The sequence below is a fragment of the Triplophysa dalaica genome, chromosome 13 (assembly GCF_015846415.1).
Source record: "Triplophysa dalaica isolate WHDGS20190420 chromosome 13, ASM1584641v1, whole genome shotgun sequence".
NCBI lineage: Eukaryota > Metazoa > Chordata > Actinopteri > Cypriniformes > Nemacheilidae > Triplophysa > Triplophysa dalaica.
In genome coordinates, this window is record NC_079554.1 from 1,274,699 (window position 1) to 1,294,065 (window position 19,367).

A 19,367-nucleotide genomic window follows, 5' to 3' on the forward strand; every position below is an offset into this window, starting at 1 on the left:
TTACATTTTCATTGTTAATTGAATCCAAATGACAACAGACGTTTTTCACACATCAGCCCATTTTCATTAATAATGCGTCTTTCTTTGTAAATACAGGAATATACAAGAACATCACAACCCACTTCAAATATTTGAAGATTCATTGAAATATACAGAGAATTTCTCAAGGAGAAAACCAGTTCGTAAAAGCAGGTGAGAGAGAGAGAGGTGGAGAGAAAGTACTGGAAAGAAGTTTGACATTAAAAGTGTTTGACCAACAAGATACAAAATATAAAACGCTTTAAATTCATTTCACATATAAATCGGCGCACAAGAAGATCAGAGATATTCAATGTTTATTTATGTTGTTCTTTGGGGAGACCGTTGGTATGGTCAATGGAAAAAAAACATTTCCTGTTTATGTTCTTTGATCCTCAGAGCAGCCGTGAAAAACCGCAGGAGTTTCTTTCCCATTCATTAAAACTCGTCCGGTCGTGTTTCAGACATTAAACGACACACACATGCACACACACTCTCACAACAATCGGCCACAGCTTGTGACTGATGCGGACTAGATATCTGTTCTGAATATGGCAAGGCAAAAAATAAACGTGAGACTCCAGAGACTTTAAGAAGAATCATGCAGGCTGAATTCGATGACCACACACACACTACCAGCTTATTTCTTGTAGTAAATATCTCTCATCTAATGTTGGATCAGAGACAAAATGATCCCCAGCACCACTTCGCCACTTCTCTGTGTGAACAGAATTATTAACACGAGTGAGTTAACTGGCATTGAGAAGCAGAAACTATGATGGAGAGATTCAGAACTCATTGTTATGTATGTAATATGCTTGTGTAACATATTGTCGCTGTCTTTCTGAAACTCAGAGATGTGTTTTTTAGCAAATTGAAAAACAGTGTACTTTTTAAAACTTACATTCGTTTTATATGCTAGATGTTTGTAAAACCCACGACAAACATAATAATAATGATGATTTGTGGAAAAAAAAAATCATGCAATGCGGAGATAACAGGTTTCAGAAGGACAGCAGCGATGTGTTGTTTCTAGAGATGCACCGATGCCAAAATTGATTCTGAAGATGAGATGAATCTTTCTCAACTTTCTGAATGTTATTAGTTCATAGAATGATAATACTGGTGATGTTTTTAACATTTTCTTTGTACAGAGCACAAATTCATTGGATTTTCCTGTCCTCTTTTGATTGACAGGATATATTGACTCTGATTATCGGCTGTTTTTAAACAGTCAAAAGATTGTGTGAAAAAATGATTCAATCGGCCGATACCGATCATTGGCCGATATATTGGTGCATATCTAGTTGTTTTGTTTGCTTTATGCTGGGTTCAGAATACACAATATCCCCTGATTTTGGCACAATCTGGTTGTAACGTTGTGTGTCGTGATGATTTGTGATCAACAACGGCGGTCGGGACACAAGACTGATTCAACAAGAATTTCACAGTGAACAGAAAGACTTGCATGTTTCATTTGTTGATTCTCCACTTGTTGTTCTGAGATGTTGATCAGTGAGCACACAAGCTCTTGTTCACGTAGCTTTCAAACATGTCGAAACGAAAGCGAGATGATGGTATTGGAGGAATTAAGCAATCGAGGAAAAAGATCATGACGCTTTATTAACAATTCTCTCGCCTGTACAATGTTTCTTCAAGGGGCTACTAGAAATGACACTACTGGAATAAAAGAGTCAAAATCTGACACAGTAAAGGCTTGTCCACACCGGGACGATAATCGTGTTTCGACGTTCATTCCCAAGCGATTTTTACTGGCAGTGAGCCAAATGAACGTGCAATATCACTCCCTGACGTAGATGGAGCTTGATGAATAACAGAAATACCCCTGTACACAAGGTGGCGCTGCGCAACTTTATGCTTCCGACAATCGCTTGTCACACAGAAGAAAATTAATCTTGCACCTTTCGTCTACTTACTTACTCTATGTCGTTGGTATCAATGTGTGCTCGGGAAGAAATATTTGTGCTTGAGCGCCACCAAGTCGTACTTCAGCAGCTCTAGGCACGTGAACAGGCCCGTTTTTAACGTGGTGTGTCAAACCAAAAAATTATTTTGCGCGTCTGTGTACACACTCACATTGGCTCCCTTTGTTTAGTCACGAGGCGTTAAACGTAGGTGATAAGCATGCGTGGTTATCGTCCCGTGTGGACAAGCCTCAACTATCCAACAAACAAATGATTGTGCAGTCTGAACGCGGCATTAGGACTCACTGTGTGGTTTCATGTAAATATGGTTGTCACTGGCAAATTTATTTAGCTGCATTGTGGACTTCGCCTAAACAGTACTCTCCATAACCCACTCAGAGCTCTCTGTGGTGCCTTTACTCCCTCCGGCCTCTCCCTCCTCATCACACTGCAGTAACATCCCGTTCACAGACAGACTGCGTTTAGTCCAGATGCTGCTCACCCTGCGCGGATACGAGCACAGGCGCTGCGCTGTGGACACTGTGAAGTCGCTCATGTCGAACGAGTGGCTCCTCTTGGGTTTAGAGTCCAGCGGCAACATGAGCAACCGGCTGAGCCGCGAATCCAGCGTCCGGCCCAACAGAGGCTCCTTGTCAGTAGGGGGCGCTGCAGCGGAAGCGCCGGCCCCGGGGTCAGAGCTTCCAGATGGAGCCGGCTCCTTGGTCGGGCCGCGGAGCTCCAGAGAAGTAAAGGCCCCCAGAAGCTGGTCTATGTTCCCACGGGGCTTAGGAGGTGCCGACCTCCAGATGTTGGCGAGAGCTCTGTTGGGGCTGTAGGACGTGGCGTCCGCCGAACCTGAGGATGAGGAGGACGAGGTCGAGGACAAGCTACTCTGAAGCGAGCCGCACCTGAATTCCACCGCTTTGTCCCGCGCGCTCGCTTTAGCCTTGGCTTTGGGTACTGGCAGAGGCACCCCGTTCTGTCCCAGCCTCCCTCCGTTGCTTTGCGAGTATGTTTCACCGACGTCGCTCAGTTTGGTGGCGAGGTGCTCATCGCCGGCCCCTGCTTTAAAGCGCACCATGAGGATGACGATAAACACAAGTAACGTGGCCACGATCACTCCCCCCACCACCAGGATCATGGTGCCGCCCAGCAGCTGGCCGTGTAGAGCCTGACACTGAGGGTACTCGTCTCTGGTGTAGAACTCTGCGCAGCCCACCACATTAGTGGCAGTGAGAGTGGTCGCCGTGTCGTCCCACACCGCCAGCACACACAGGTCGTAGCGGGTCCCAGACACTAGATTGGTGACGTGGAAGGCCTTACTGGAGGCGGGAATCATCCTGGGAACACAGACACAGAATGAGTTTTCAGGTGATACATTAAATTGAGAAGAGTGATGAGTCGAGTCATTTTTTTATAAAGCTGCTCATGAGTGTATTGATTTTGTGTGAGAAGTTTGTTTTGTGTTTGAGATTCTATTTAAAAGTTTTAGTCTGAGTATTAATCATACTGACGTTGTATCATAATGTTTGTTCTTACGCTTTCATTTACTGTTTGAAGCACTTAGAGCTTCTTTCATATATACCAAGTGCAAAACAAATACATCCTATTATTCTTGTTCATTCACACAGACAGGCAGCATGGAAAGATGCTTTAAAACCTGAAAATAAAATATTTTATGCAGTAAGCTTTCTAGATGACGGTTATATAAAGCTATTTGTGCTTATCCAGAATAACTGCAGTCAAAGCACAAACAAATAATGTCTTATTCTCCTCACTGAAGCTTACTTCAATTCTCCATTTTAACAAAAAATTCCTTCCAGAACAAACAGCCAACCGTGATTTGCTTTTTCTTCAACCCATCTGTGCTGTTTCCACCAGCAGATGGCATCTGATATCCCAGACACTTGTATGTATTCAGAAATACATCAACATATTGATTGTGCAGAAGAGAGAGAGAGAGAAACAAATGTATATATCTTAAATTTGATTAAATTCTCTGCAAGGCAATACATGAATATTTTGTGACTCACGGCCAGAGTTTTGCTGAAATCTGTTAAAAGGAGTTTGGGAATGGTCTGGCACACATTTTCACACTTGCCCTCATTTGCTCTGACGGTGGCTTGAAAGCATGAGGATTATAAATCTTGTTTGCTTATGTCGGCTACCGTGAGAGCTTGTTTATGTAGTTTCCTCACAGCAGCTCATTCAAACATTAGGAGGAAACCGCCCAATTCCTGCAAGTCTTTTCTCAAACCAGCAGAATGTGTGGGTATCAGGAAGCAAGCAGATTACAGGCCATGAACTAAGCAGTACAGCTTTTTTGCTGATATGAATGGATGAATGGCTTAAATGGGAGAAGTAATTGGATTTTCTCCCAGTTGGGTTTCTCGGCCTCACACTACATTGTTTCATCTGCTGTAATATACTATTACTTCATCAGTGAGCAGATTGACATACTATCCACCCGTAAAACCTCAGAATCCCTGAGTGTGGGAATACAGTAGAGATAAAGTGAAAAGTAATCAGGAGAGAGAGAGAGTCACAGAGGACACCATGTTGTTTGTCTACATATCAATCATGATGACAGTGAAGGATGAAGGACAAATCCCTGCAGACAACTACAATTCAGACAAACTCAACATGTTATGTAAACAACAAAACAAATCATCCAGCAGTATTCACTGAAGACAATTCTTCAGATGCAAGTAAACTGCATTTATTTATCAAAATATCACTTTTTATGTAATAAAAATATCTACATATCTGTCCCATATGTTTCCTGTCAGGGTTCCGTCATTCATGTTTCGAGTTTGCATTCTTTGTGGACGGGACCTTGAAAGTACCATGTCTTGTTTGTGTTTTGTTATATGTGGAGACACGTGGCGGTATGTTTTGATTATTCGCCGCGTATCCTGTCTTCCGTGTAGCTCCGCCCCCTTGTTTCTCTGTTAGTGTTTCATATGCGTCACCTGTCTTCCACTAATGTTTAGTATTGTCACCTGCCCGTCTCCTTTGCTGTGTAATCTCCCCTCGTTATCTGGTCCCTATTTAGTCCCTCTGTTTTCCCCTCACACCTCGCGGGTTCATTGTAAATGTTACTGTGTTTGTGTTACGTTTGTGTTTCATTGCATCAAGTTCTAGTATTGTCTTTTCGAGTCTTGCCCCGTGTTAACCTTCCTGAGGTCTTGTGGATTTACCCTTTTGTGGATTTACCTTTTTCCAGTTTTCCGTTTTGGATGTGTTTCCTGCCCGAGAATCCCGTCTCTGGATTTTGTGTGGACTTATTATTTATTTTCTGTTTTGTGAGTACGAGTCTCTGTTTTGCCCCATAGTGGGTTTTGATTTGCTTTTATTTAATGAAACTATTTTTGTTACCTCCACCTGCCTGCATTTGGGTTCTGCCTTACACAATCCTGACAGTTTCCTGTATCAAATACCCATGCTATCCCTTCCATCGCCACCGGGAGGGCAAGAATGAACACTTTACCATTATATGAATACCATTATATGGTATTGACATGTTTGTTATTGTGCATTCACCACCAAAACTTTACATGCACAGAACACCACTAGCACTTATGAAAGCTCTTGTTGCATCTGTTGTTGCTAAGCAGCCATGAGCCTTGCTCGCTGTGAAGACCGTGATCGCCTCACTCTATTTAAAATAACGAACTTGTGCACGCAAAAGATGCGAAATGTGAAGTGCCATTAGGGGATTTGTATAGGCATGTACATAAAAACAATCAGGGCTTTACTGAAAGCATTTGGGGCTTCAGCCCCCTTAGCCCACCCCTAGTGGCACCCTCTGGTTCAGACGAATGATACCTCATGCAGTTTGCTGGTTCACCTAAGCAACCATCCAAGCTGTCTGTGAAATCAAACTCAATCGAGTGTGAAGTGTAAAACTAGATCAGTATTCTTGTATTAAATGAAAGACGGTCGTTTAAACGTAAATACTCTAAGGAAACGTCACTGTTTTGTACCTGTAGATGAGGACCTCATCATCTGAGCAGTTGTACTGTAGCTGGTACATTTTTACTTTGGGAGCCGCCTTGTTGACTGTCCACGTGACCAAAGCAGAGACTGCGGTCACCTCAGACACGGACACTGTCTTCTCTGGTTGGCTCTTTGGGGTGCCTTTACCGGTCCTGGAGGTGCCCGTAATGTCTGACAGGCGGGACTTGGGTTGTGTGGCTTGTCCTGTACCATTGGTTATGTGGGGTAGCTGAATAATGGACAACTCCACCGAAGCAGAGGATTCTCCGGCAAGGTTGGCGGCAATGCAGGTGAAGGTCCCGTAGTCCTTCGATGTGGTAATCAGGATCTCTAGGGTGCCATTGCGGTGCACTACAGTGCGGGAAGAGTTGCTGAGTAATCGATCATCGGGTGCGACCCAATGTATCATCGGGGTGGGATCTCCAATGGCTTCACACCGTAGACTGGCGGTCTGCCCCTCCAGAATCAGCATCCTGTGGGTGTGTTGAGTTATCAATGGCTGCTCACACAAAAACTCGTCCTCCCGAATGCTCCAGAAGTAGCGTCCCTTCAGACCCGGAGGAGAGGCACAGGTTTCCAAGTCATCCTCTCGCTCCAGTCGCCGAAACCAAAGCAGTTCACAATTGCAGTGAAGCGGATTCCCTCCGACGCTTAGTGAAAGTTGAGGAGCGAACGGTGTGGTCATACCTTCGGAATCCTGTGCCCTGGCAAAGATGGGATCTGGAGGAAGTTTCTGAAGCCGGTTAGAGGTGAGGTCCAAGCGGGCCAGCCTCTCCAAATCCACAAACGTGCCCTCAGGGATGTAATCCAACAAATTGTGGTCCAAGCTTAGCTGGTGCAGGTTGACCATCTGTCGAACCGAATGCCAGGGCAAGGAGTTAAGATTGTTGTAGGACAAGTCCAGATCTTCGAGAGATGCCGTGAGGTCTTCAAACGCCCTCTCAGAGATGCGACCCAGTTGGTTATTGTTGAGGATGAGGTGCTGAAGGCTGACCAGCCCTCGCAGGTCATCTGGACCCAACTCTACTAACCGGTTATTATCCATGTGGAGAGAACGGAGGGTCTCCAGGTCGCCAAAGGAGAATGGCTGGATGTGGCTTATTGTGTTGCGGGAGAGCGTAAGGTCCACCAAATCCGTCATGTTGGCAAAGTCTTGCTGCGTTATCCGGAGGATGTAGTTTCCCCCTAAGCGGAGCTCCACGGTGCTGCGATCTATATTAGACGGTACGAAGAGCAAGCCTTTAGCTGGACACAGGGTCCCCAGGGACTCGGATAAGTTCTGGCACGTGCAGTATTTGGGGCATGCATGGGTCATCATTGCAGCCATACCCAGGACCAGCAGCTGATAGAGCATGTGGTCCATGGTAGATTCACACGAAAGGACCTGAAAGACAAATAAACAACAAATAATCAGTTTTGAGATTCTTGGTATAAAGTGAATATGAATATCATTTTTTATTTTAAACATGAAAAAGCCTTCGACGCCAATAGCCCTGTGGTTAGCATCCAGACGTACAGCGTCAATGTGCTCACGGCGACCCGAGTTTGAGTCCATGACCGAAACTATCTCTGCCCAGTGCTTTCCAGTCTGCTCTATAGTAAAAATCCCTAAAAATATATATATACTGTATAAAAAAAGAAAAAGGCCAGTGTCTTTAGATCAATATCTTATGATGAAAACTATTATATTAAGTAATTATTTAATCTCAATTTGTTGTTTGATTTCAATGTTTTTCTGGACCAATGGGTGACTGAGTAGCTTACTTGATTATTTAAAGTTGCTCCATTACATATTCCAGTGCATTTTCAAGTTATGTTCGGCTGAAAAAGCGTGTAATGTGCGGCAAAATTAGAGCTGCTCTCACACAAAGTACAGTGTGAATGTTGTTATATGGAAGCTTCGATGTGCCACAGATAAAGGATGTGTGAAACCTGAAAGTGTCTGTACAAATAAATGCATCCCATTATATAATGCTACTGTTACAGTAGAATGTAATATTTTGACACATTTATATTTGGATGACTGGTTTATACTTCTGCACACATCAATCTAATTTAAATCTAATTTTACGCCATTCCAATCCAGTACATTATAAACATTACAATTCCAATCTCCAGCCATTATTACACATTGATTCTCATCTCATTCACATACACATTACTTCATATTAACACTTGCTCCACATTCAAATTTACACGCCACATTCACACTTCACATATATACGTCACTCTCACTTATTATTCATACACTTGTCACTTTTGATACTTAACTTTACATTCACATTCAATATACATTCAGTTCACATGCACACCTAATTCTCTTTTATTCTTTTTCTCATAATGTGAGTAACCGCACATTTAGATCTTACTTCACATGCACACTCACTTCACATTCATACTTCACTTCACATGCACACTCACTTCACATTCATACTTCACTTCGCATGCACACTCACTTCATTCATACTTCACTTCACATGCACACTCACTTCACATTCATACTTCACTTCGCATGCACACTCACTTCGCATGCACACTCACTTCACATGCACACTCACTTCACATTCATACTTCACTTCACATGAACACTAACTTCACATTCATACTTCACTTCACTTCACATGCACACTCACTTCACATGCTCACTCAATTCACATTCATACTTCACTTCACATGCACACTCAGGGTGCTTCTCATTTCTTATTTGTGTGTCCTCATTTCCTTTCCTCGCTTCCTTTCCTCGTGTCTTAGCTCCACCTTTTCAAGATGCAAGAGAAGGAAGCAAGGAAAAGACGCAAGGACAGAGGAATCGAAGCAAGTGAAATGATATATCCTCGCTCTTTAGCGTCACTTCAACGCGTCGTCAACTAATGATGACTCTACACCGCTGGATTTAGCTTGAACATCGGGATTCTTGAACATAAGATATAATTATTTATATTGTAGCCGTTTCAACCTCCACAAAATACCACATTTGTTCTTATTTTTTTTACCAGTTATTATGAATGAATTATTGTTGTGATTTCACATACATTGTGTTTTGTACATGTAAACAATAATGATAATGATTATAATAAAAATAATTAAAATGTGCTGAAAGAAATCAAAGGCACTGTCAAAAAAGACATTTATGAACATCACATTTATGTGTGTTTGAATGTTCTGCCATGGTTAGCACTTGGAGCAGATGTGAAGTGGGAGGAGAATGTATACGTGCGTTAGGCAATAAAAACTTCCGCATAGGATACACCTGTGTATCCTCGTTTATGGCTCCTCAGGAAGCCTCCTCCCTCCTCGATCCTCGAATCCCCCCGGTGCAATTAGAGAATTGAGATGTCCTTCAATATGGCTGAGCTCGATCTGTTTCCGGGTCATAATATGGATGATAGAGGAGCGAGGAGACGAGGAGGGATATTGAGAAGCACCCTCACTTCACATTCATACCTCACTTCGCATTCATACTTCACATCACATGCACACTCACTTCACATTCATACTTCACATCACATTCACACTAACTTCACATTCATACTTCACATCACATTCACACTCACTTTACATTCATACTTCACTTCAAATACACACTCACTTCACATTTATACTGAACTGCACGCGGTGAGAGAAACTGATGACTGTTTTTTGTTGGCAATGGGTGTACACGTACTTTAGTTTCATCCCATCCCCCCCGCAGGAGTCGTAGGTTTTCAGAAATAATCGTCCAGCTATATCTGTCTTTTATAAATGTGATCAGTCTAAAGACTTTACTGATATTTGAAGGGTGCTTTACTACTCTGTAAGTACTCAAGATCAACATGAGACATGCAGAAATTGTCTGAGTTAGGGCCACTTTAAGGACAAGAATAAGATGAGGCTGAAATATGTTGCCATGGTGATGGCCCCCAACATCTTCATGTGTAAAGGCTTTCGCAATAAGATCAGAGAACAGGAAGAGTTTGCCATTGAGCATAAACAATGATAAAAAAGAAACCTTTATTCTTACATTTATACAAAAACCAATCAAATTCCACTCTAGACAGTTAAGATTTAGATTTCACGTAAAAAGAGCCTCTGCACTCAAATATGGTGCATGACTCAGAATACGTTCACCTTCCCACCATCTATATCAATCTACTTCATTCTGGACATCTAAATGTGTTTACTCTTGGAGATGTCAATACATATGCTGAGATCGTTGCTCTCTTATTCCCGTCTCTCCCTCCATTAAAATTCAAACAAATCCATTAAAAGATACAGAGACAGAAAAAATGCAGCTATTTCATCTGTAGAGTTGATGTTCTCCTGCCCTCTCTGCCAAGACACAATCAAGAAAATCAAATCTCTAAACATCTGTGAAGATGATTCACACGTGCACAGAAGCAAAGGATCCTGGGACTACACATCAGAGTCGACAGGACCATGATTGCATACAATGTGTGAAACAGCTTCTTTTCTATCATCAGTGTCATGATGTTTAAGCTGCGACAGCAGAGATCTGCTGGAAATAAACTCAGTTTAACACATTAACGTCACAAGAGAATCCTTTAATACAGCTGTACCATCATATCGTATCATATCATAAAAGCACCTGCACATTATGAACACTGATCTTATTTATTAACAGTGATGACAAACTCCACCACTGACTTATTCAAGGAAATAAATGAAAATCCATTTTTCTCTGTGATAAGTGCTTTCCTTTCACTAAAGTCTGTCATCGCGGCTCAGTAAATTGGTTTCCTGAATTCAAGACTTTACAAACAACCAGTTTTTCTAGAACTAAGCTATAAGAGAGCTGAAATTCAGTCTGTCTGTTTATGTATGTTAAAGGTCATCCTTTTCAGTCATTCGGCTATTTTGTAACCTCACAACCTCCTGGCAAAAACTGCTTTAAAGACATCATTTCACATCAGCCAATGTAAACAAATGCAGAAAATGACTGTCAGGAAGGCGAGAGATTTGAATAGAGACGGACGTGGTTTCTCATATTTTACTGATGTGTGTCATGCTGTCCAGATGTATTATGTGTGAAATGGCCCAGTAAAATATAAAATCATACAAGAGGAGAAAATGTTGAGTTGTGATTGACCGATCAGAAATATGAATTCCGGCGATGAATTCAGACAGGACGAGACAGGACCCACTTCTCTCGCTTGAATTAAGGTTGTGGCTTAAAAGTACGTCCTTCTTAATAAATCAAAGCATCTCCGTCGAAGTCTAAATGAATTTGGTCTATTAAATATCCAGTGAAGACTATAGAAATGTGTTGTTATGCTGGATGCGGATGAGATACACCGAGTGGACTCCAGTTGGGGACATTTTTGATATTTTTAAACCACAGAAAATGGCACATAAGTATGTATGAAATGTGCATAGTGTTTATAGGTTATTTTTTTAATAAAAGATGAAGATCCTTTACACTTTGAGGTGGGACTCCGTCCCCCCTTGAAATTCACTCCTTGGACTCCATCCCATCCCCGTGTTTCACTTATATTATAGAAAGATTCGTGAAATCAGGGCCGGAGTGACTTGTTAACTTTGTAGGCGAGGATTTATTTATATAGTTGATTTTTACCAAATTATTTTAAAATATGACTTTCACAAACTGCTGATACCACTAAAGAGAGATTCTCCGAAAGAATAATTTAAAAGTATGGTCCATTTGTTTTTTAAATGGTGAAAACATTTTTATTTTAATTTTCACACTATATAAACTGTCTGTTAACATTCAGATGTACATGACCTGAAACATTCGTTTAAACCCAGTCATACGGACACAAGAACAGTTAATGTCACTGGTACTCTGAGACAACCGCAGTAATGTTAATACTCTTATCAGTCCTCAGATATCCAGAAAAAAACGGAGGAATTATATGCACTGTATATGAATTAAAAAGGTTTAGACATATAATCCCATATTAGAAATGTGAACTGGAGTATTTGATGCTCTACTGTCGCCTGTGACCCCGTAATAAACCGGCTTGACCTCTGTGACTGAGCGAGTGAGTAAAGGTTAATGGAGTTTAACTTGGTGAACCCTACAGATCAAGAGTTACAGCTTTCATTCAGGAGACATAAAGCATATAATAACCTCAAGAAACGGTCACCACTTTTACTATGACTTCTACAGCACTGATACTATGAAACCATGAACAGAACGTAATAGAATTGATCACTTCTTGACACTCTTTCATCACTTTTGCTCCTGGACTTTAATAAGATTACACATTAAGATAAGCAGATAAATGAACCTTTTACGCTGTAAACAGAGATGGCGATAGAGAGCCAGCGCTGTTCACTCACCGACATTCTTTAAAATATCTTATTTTATGTTCTGCAGAAGAAAGAAAGTCGCACAGGTTTGAAATGACAAGAGGGTGATTGAATGATGATTTTTTGTGTGAACTAACACTTTAATGTGGCTTATTAAAAATTCAGATTTCAGCCAACAGATGTGATCAGTCCTTTTAATTAATAATTTTTTTTGTATTTATATAATAAAAGTATTATTGGTTATTAAAATCACCAGAAATAAATACTGACAATTCTTGAATATTCTTTTATGGAATATTTGCAATGTTTAAATAGTTGTTATCACTGTTTGACTTGAACCAACATAAGAATGAGCAAATGAATTAAACCGGACTTTTACTCTGTAAACAGAGATGGAGATAGTTAGGCAAATTGTCGAAAATTGATTTTGATTAATGGATGCGCTGTTTTACTTGAAATGATTAAGAAAAGGATTTCGTGCAGTGAGCAGCCGGTCGATCTGAATCCTCAATAAAAAACAAACACACAATTCAGATACTAATCCACATCAATCTCTTTGTTCAACGTCAAACGTTCACCTTTTATTCTTTACGGCGGAATCAATTGCCAATTTCTCTTAAAAGGAAGCGACATGGAGCTTTAATACAGGGCGGATCAACTCGACATCCTGCTGATGAAATTTTCCAGAGGATTTGTGCCTCTCTCGCATTCTCTAAGCCAAAGAAGGCGAAGCGGCGGAGTCAAACAAGCGAACATAAAGTGATCTGCGGAGATGACACATCGCTAATGAAGTTTTAAGAAAGATTCTGTCTGCGAGTGACGCAGACTGAGATGAAGATTTAACTGGAATCTCTCACCGTCTCACGCTGACATTTTCAAGTGCGAACTCTCATACAGAATAAACACACAAAATCATCAAACGCATAATCACGAATCAGATCTCTGCAATGTTTTCTCTAGACAGCACAAGATCAAATGCGCACCTGTGACCTCTGGATAAAGTCTGTCATCATTTATTCACTTTTATGTTGTTCTTTCTTCTTAGGAAAACACATGGAAACTGAATATTTGTGAAGAACAATCGTCTTTGACTTTCATGGAAGACGCTGTCACGAAAGATGGATGGTGAATAGAAACCAAAGTGAAACAGCTTTGAAACAACATTTACATATTGAATGGGCTTTGAATGATCTAATAAGCACGTGTACATCTACAGCAATCTCATTGGCCGATGAGGAAACAGGTGACCTGCGCATGCTGTGTCATCAGCATCATCACCAGCCCAGATTTCTCTTCTTCAGGAAGATGAGTGTGTGTGCTTCAGAAAGGATGCGTGACATTTAGAAGGTGAGCACTTGCGTGTCCTTGTTTTATTATTATGATGGAGGACACGTGATTCCTCTGTGACACGCTCTTTAAATTGAACTTTCAAATGAAAGCGCTTTGTTCCCGTTCTGCTTTCTTCTCAAGAGATCATTTCCGTTGTTCTCGTTCACCGTCTGCTGAGGTTGAGCGTGAAGAAGCGTTGGCGTGATGGAACAGGTGTGTGTCTTTCAGGTGTGTGTTTGCACATGCAAGCTCACCACACCTGAGGTGTTGCCCGAGCATCGGCTCTGAGAGAACATCTCTGACAAACTTTTTATTTCGTGTTTCATTTGTACTTTTTTCTTACCTGTATTCTGCTGCTCTGCCATAGGTGAAGCCTATTAATCAAGTCTCACAATCCTCCTGATTCCAGCTGAACATCGATGACATACCTGAAGAGAAACAAGAGCAGATGTGAGCAGGATTAAAGAAAAAAAAAGTTTTATAATGGTGAGTGTGACACGCTCTTTCTTCTCATATTATAAAAATATTTTACACTTAAAACAATCGTTCATATCTGTTATTTGATAAGTAGCTGTGTAACAAGCGCATTATTCAGACATTAAAGTCCCAGTGAAATAAAATATGACAACGCCTATTTTTTCATGAAATATTGCTGCGTTTCGTATACAGTTGATCAATGTGGGTCATTCTTCTTTTTAAATTCGTGTGCCCTCATAATCTTCAGTTAAAATCCGAAAAGGCACTTCTGCCTTATAGTGACTATCCATTCTAAATGAAGTATGTAAGACGGCTTGGGCGGAGCATCGTTAACTCCTCCCCTTCAGCTGTCAGTCTGCTGCCAGTTCCATTTCAAAATGCAACGGTTGTTATTATACATCCAATCAAATAGGAGAGAAAGACGAAAGCCACGCCCACTATTTCTTCTCATTCAAAATTCCATTTCACGAGAAATGCATCAAAATGCGAAGTAAAAACGATCGCAACCTCTGGTTGACAGGGATTTAAAACTGCTATTAAGTGCCGAGGTCTCCATCACCGTATCCCTGTTTATTTGTGTAAGCTGCAGGAAGTGACATCACAGTCGTGTGTTTATATTGGTGGTATTATTTAGTGCAGGATTGGTTTGGGCCGTAAACAGAAGTGCATGGTTAGATTTCATATGATCTAATCTTTCTGAGTGTAATAAAAAAATGAAAATGCCAGTTTGCTATAGTGAGATGCGAGCATAGAGACAAGTTTGAGTTAAATCTCAAAAGCTGCTAAAAAACTTACATTTAACATGCATTTGAAAGTGTTTCATGATCACAAAACAAACATTACAGATGAGATCTCTCTAATGTCTCAATAGTTTCTCAAAGGCATCAAAGAGATTACATGGAGAGCAAAAACGGACTTAATCACGTGTCTCAGAGTCATAAATGTCTTAAATGCATCTGTCATTTGAGTTGAGAAGAATCAACAATGTGTCAAACTGAGCTCAGATTTGTCAAGTCTGCAATCAATATCCAGACTGGAAGAAAGTCCATATCTTTGAAGATCTCAATATAACTTAAACATTTACTCAAATCCACATTGTGAGCTGTGGAAGAGAAACACCCGAGCAATAACATCTCTCTCTGTGAGGGCAGATCTGATGGGATTAATGTCAAGCTTCATTGATTCGTAATAAATGTGATTATAGAGATTTTCACAGGTGTGAACAGGATTAGACGCATTGGATTCCATGCAAATTCCATTTTATTCAAGAGTGTTATTGTTGTTTGTGTCCTGCAAGAAATAGATTGTCGATAAGAGTTTAATGCATATTTGCCGTGGCAAGAAATGGCTTGAAAATCTCAATCGCTTTGAAAGCTTCAACTAACACAGAAGCGTTAAAAATAGAAGGCTTTCCTCTCATAAAACCGTCCCCCCATAAAGTCTATAATTGATGCATAATTTTGCTGGATCAACAGTGCCGTCTCACCTGTCAGATGATTTCAGAACAAGCTAGAGAGAGAGAGAGAGAGAGAGAAGAGAGAGAGAGAGAGAGAGAAGAGAGAGAAGAGAGAGAAGAGAGAAGAGAGAGAAGAGAGAGAGAGAGAGAGAGAGAGAGAGAGAGAGAGAGAGAGAGAGAGAGAGAGAGAGAGAGAGAGAGAGAGAAGAGAGAGAAGAGAGAGAGAGAGAGAGAGAGAGAGAAGAGAGAGAAGAGAGAGAGAGAGAGAAGAGAGAGAGAGAGAGAGAGAGAGAGAGAAGAGAGAGAGAAGAGAGAGAGAGAGAGGAGAGAGAGAGAGAGAGAGAGAGAGAGAGAGAGAAGAGAGAGAAGAGAGAGAGATTTCAATAACCGGCTGAAGAGAAAGGACATCTCTTTAGCACAGCTCAGCTTTTTCATTAGAATATTGTGAGTCACACTTATTCATGTGTATCACAGATAATATCATTTAGCTCTACGCTTCTGAAGTCTTTCTTTCTTAAAAATCGTGCAAATGTTAGTGTCATATCAGTAAAAAATGAGAGAATCTAACCATTATAATATCTGTAACATTCAACTTCAATGCATTTCTAAATTAAATGTCTCTTTTAGAACAATTTCATTCACTAATAATTCTAAAGACATTTTTTACATTTGTTTTACACGCATCACAAAAACTTGAGTAGGTGCACATTGGCACTTTTTTTTCATGTTCATGAAGCCACAGAACTTGGCATTCATGAGTATTGTGCACATTCTGAACAAGTGGTTCTTATATTTCCCATCCGTTTTAAAGACATTATTTGGTGCTGAAGTTTTGGGTGAATCTGTGAAATTGTTGATAAACAAATCTGTGCATACACAGGTTAAGTGAACGAGATCTGCAGTCTCGAGACACACGTGCATTCTCACCAGTATAATTCCTACATTTAATTTCCAATAAACTTTTTAAATTGTATATATTTTCATATAAAAGACAGCTGATTACGAGTCAAATTACCCTTCAGAACAAAAACTGCGAAATATTAAAGCTATAGACCACTTCGTAATTTAATTTGTTTCAGTCTTTTTAACTCTTGAAGATATTCGTTTAACATTCTGGTTCAGTTACAAATGTTCTGTTGGTTGTATTTTGTTCAACCGTTCCTGCATTGTGGACCAGCGTTGGATCAGCATTGTTCACGTTTTCTAACGTGGTCTATATTTTCATTTGTACTGATATGTTTCTAAACTCTTTCATTTCATGATGTAAAGAGAATCTCAGAAATATTGATGTGATGAGAGTAATGACACCTGGAGGTGGAGTTGCTGCTGATCTTCTGTTAGATGAACACAAGTTCACTGCAGCATGACTCCTGATGACCTTTGACCTCACCCTACATCAGCTGTAGATCAGCATCAGAGTTACACGTGTTTAAAATCCACATCCGATTCAACATCACCTCTCCTGGAGAACAGCACCCATACAAACACCCCAGACTGCTGAACTGATGTGATGTCAAGCGTCTCATGACTGTATGTCTTCAGATCCATGACGGTATACAGTAAAGCACAGTCGTCTGCCTACATTTTCATATTATAACTCAAAGTATGTTTTGCATATCAAGATTTTAGATCGGAGGTATTAAGGGGTCTAAGCAACACATCAGAATGACATAAAAGCCTTCTAAAACATGTCAGTGTAATGTATTTGAACGTCCTGTCAATGGCACCTGTCTGACCATGACATGTAACACACCGGAGTCAAAGATTAAAGTTTTACTCTGTTTGAAGTCTGTCTGACTTCCTACTAATGAATCATTCCCTAGACAAGTGAATTGAGTCCAAAATCATCATACAAGTCTAAAAAGTGAGGATTTAGAATTTAAACCGAGAAGAGGAGGGAAACATTCAAGCTTTGGGATTAATAACTAAGTAGCTTCAGTAAGCATGATAAAACTGTACATTAAATAGGAATTTTACTTAGAATAGTCATTTCAATAGCTGTGATTATAGTTCTGCAATCTATTGAATTCTTCAATGTTTATTAAGTCCACCATATAACTTGCACAGTCTTATCTTATGGCTGGAAGGGTATAAACCAGCCATTCTTAATCCTGGTCCTGTGACCACCGGCTCTGCATATTTTGCGTCTCTCTCTGTTTAACACGCCTGATTTAAAATATGAAATTTTACAAAATATGCAGAGCGGGGGGTCGCGAGGACCAGGATTAAGAACCGCTGCTATAAACGGCATGCTGTCAGTTATGTTTTTAGGCATGTTAAATCGAATGCTTGTTAAACATCTTACATTATGTGACAAACCACCTACGTTTTACTTTAAAACAGAAGAATTCTGTACTAGTTCACATCTCAAAAATCTTTTTACTGTTTTTATTGTTGAACAGTTGGCGTTTGTTATGTTTGACTTCACATATCTCACTACTTCACAGTCATCCAACTGAATTCTCATTGGTTTCTGTCAGCGCCCACCTACCGACCTTCTGTCTTCCAGTCTTCCTCAATTTAATTGGCTTAAACGTCTGTCTTCTTCAGTTTGATTGGTTTAAGTTCTGCTTGGCTAGAATTCTCTAAACCCTGTTTGATTGGCCAACCTTTTGACATTTCCAAGCACTGTGGCTAAGGCACAGAAATCACAACTATAACAAGTGAGCAAAAGAACATTTTATCAGTATTTCTTTATATCCTTACAGTGGGCCGGCCCACATTGAGCAGCGGCCCACCGGGAAAACTCCCGGCGCTCCAGATGGCCAGTTCACTACTGGGGGTATTCTATTAAAGTTCCAAGAGGTCCGGCCCAGTTATATATTTATAGGCTATATATACTGTATAAATACATCAAAAGCGATCCAGTCTGGTGTATACCATCACGGTGTCAGTGAATCTCTGTCAGACAGCGCATCCGTATCAAGTTCTCTTTTCTGCTTGAATGAACAAGAAGAGATTATGCCAGAAAGCTCAGTTTGTCTAGTATTTTCTTAAATACGGATTGCGACGTGTTGAATAAAAATTTAAAAGAACGTAAAGAGTTGGGAATGTAAATGGGAAAGGGCGTCAGTTCTGCGTAGAGCGGCAGCTCTTAAAGGGGCCTGTCACTGATGTTATTCAAAGAACAAAAGAAAAGAGCATTTCAATGTGTTTTGTAGCTTTAATTCTGAAATGAATTCAGAATTTAGCATTAAAGGCTGTTAAGTGTTGGCGTTCCTAGACATGATCATCAATTTTATGGAGACATCAGTTGCAGTCATAATCTCAGAATGTTGGCTTTCATTCATAAACTAATGTTGCTAAGAAATCTGTTGTTTCTACATTAATTTGGAGATTCTATGTGAAATTATTAGAACCTAAAAGTTTATTTAAAAACATTAATTTTATGTGCGATTAATCGTGATTAATTCTTTTAAATCGTTTGACAGCACTAATCTAAACAATATATCTGCTTAAACTTCTTTACCATGACTGTGCTTCTCATCAGCATGTGAACCTTCTCACTCCTGTTCCTGACATCAGAAGAGAAGAGCACATCCGCCCATGAGACAGACTCCGTCTAGACCTCAGACAGGACACTCATCATCTGATGCATACTGCACATTAACATCCAAAGACTTTCCAGAGCAATAAGCTTCAATCTGATCTGTTCAGCAGTATGCGGTTTCCCTGAGTGAACATGTACTTTCCAGACGTTATACTGGGAAACAAACAATGTTTACATGCAACCGTAGGGCTGTGAAATTAATCGTTATTGATTTCAATTTCAATTTTGAATCCCAACAATTACAAAAACAAAACAATCGAGGTAAAATGATTGCTGAGCCATATTACAGTATGTTTTGCAGGGATTGTCTCATTTTATCTTGTGTTATGAATCCGAAGCGCAC

General features: G+C 40.3%; 1 protein-coding gene across 1 annotated transcript in view; it reads right to left on the bottom strand.

Moving 5' to 3' along the window:
* Positions 1 to 19,367, bottom strand: part of lrfn2b (leucine rich repeat and fibronectin type III domain containing 2b) — a 59,543-nt gene continuing 40,176 nt past the window's right edge. Inside the window, exons 2-4 of the mRNA XM_056765288.1 lie at positions 13,885 to 13,969; positions 5,930 to 7,326; positions 1 to 3,283 (exon numbers count right to left, since the gene is read on the bottom strand). Of these exons, the coding sequence (XP_056621266.1) occupies positions 2,314 to 3,283; positions 5,930 to 7,305 (2,346 nt within the window). The 5' untranslated portion in view covers positions 7,306 to 7,326; positions 13,885 to 13,969 and the 3' untranslated portion in view covers positions 1 to 2,313. The remainder of the gene's footprint in view (positions 3,284 to 5,929; positions 7,327 to 13,884; positions 13,970 to 19,367) is intronic.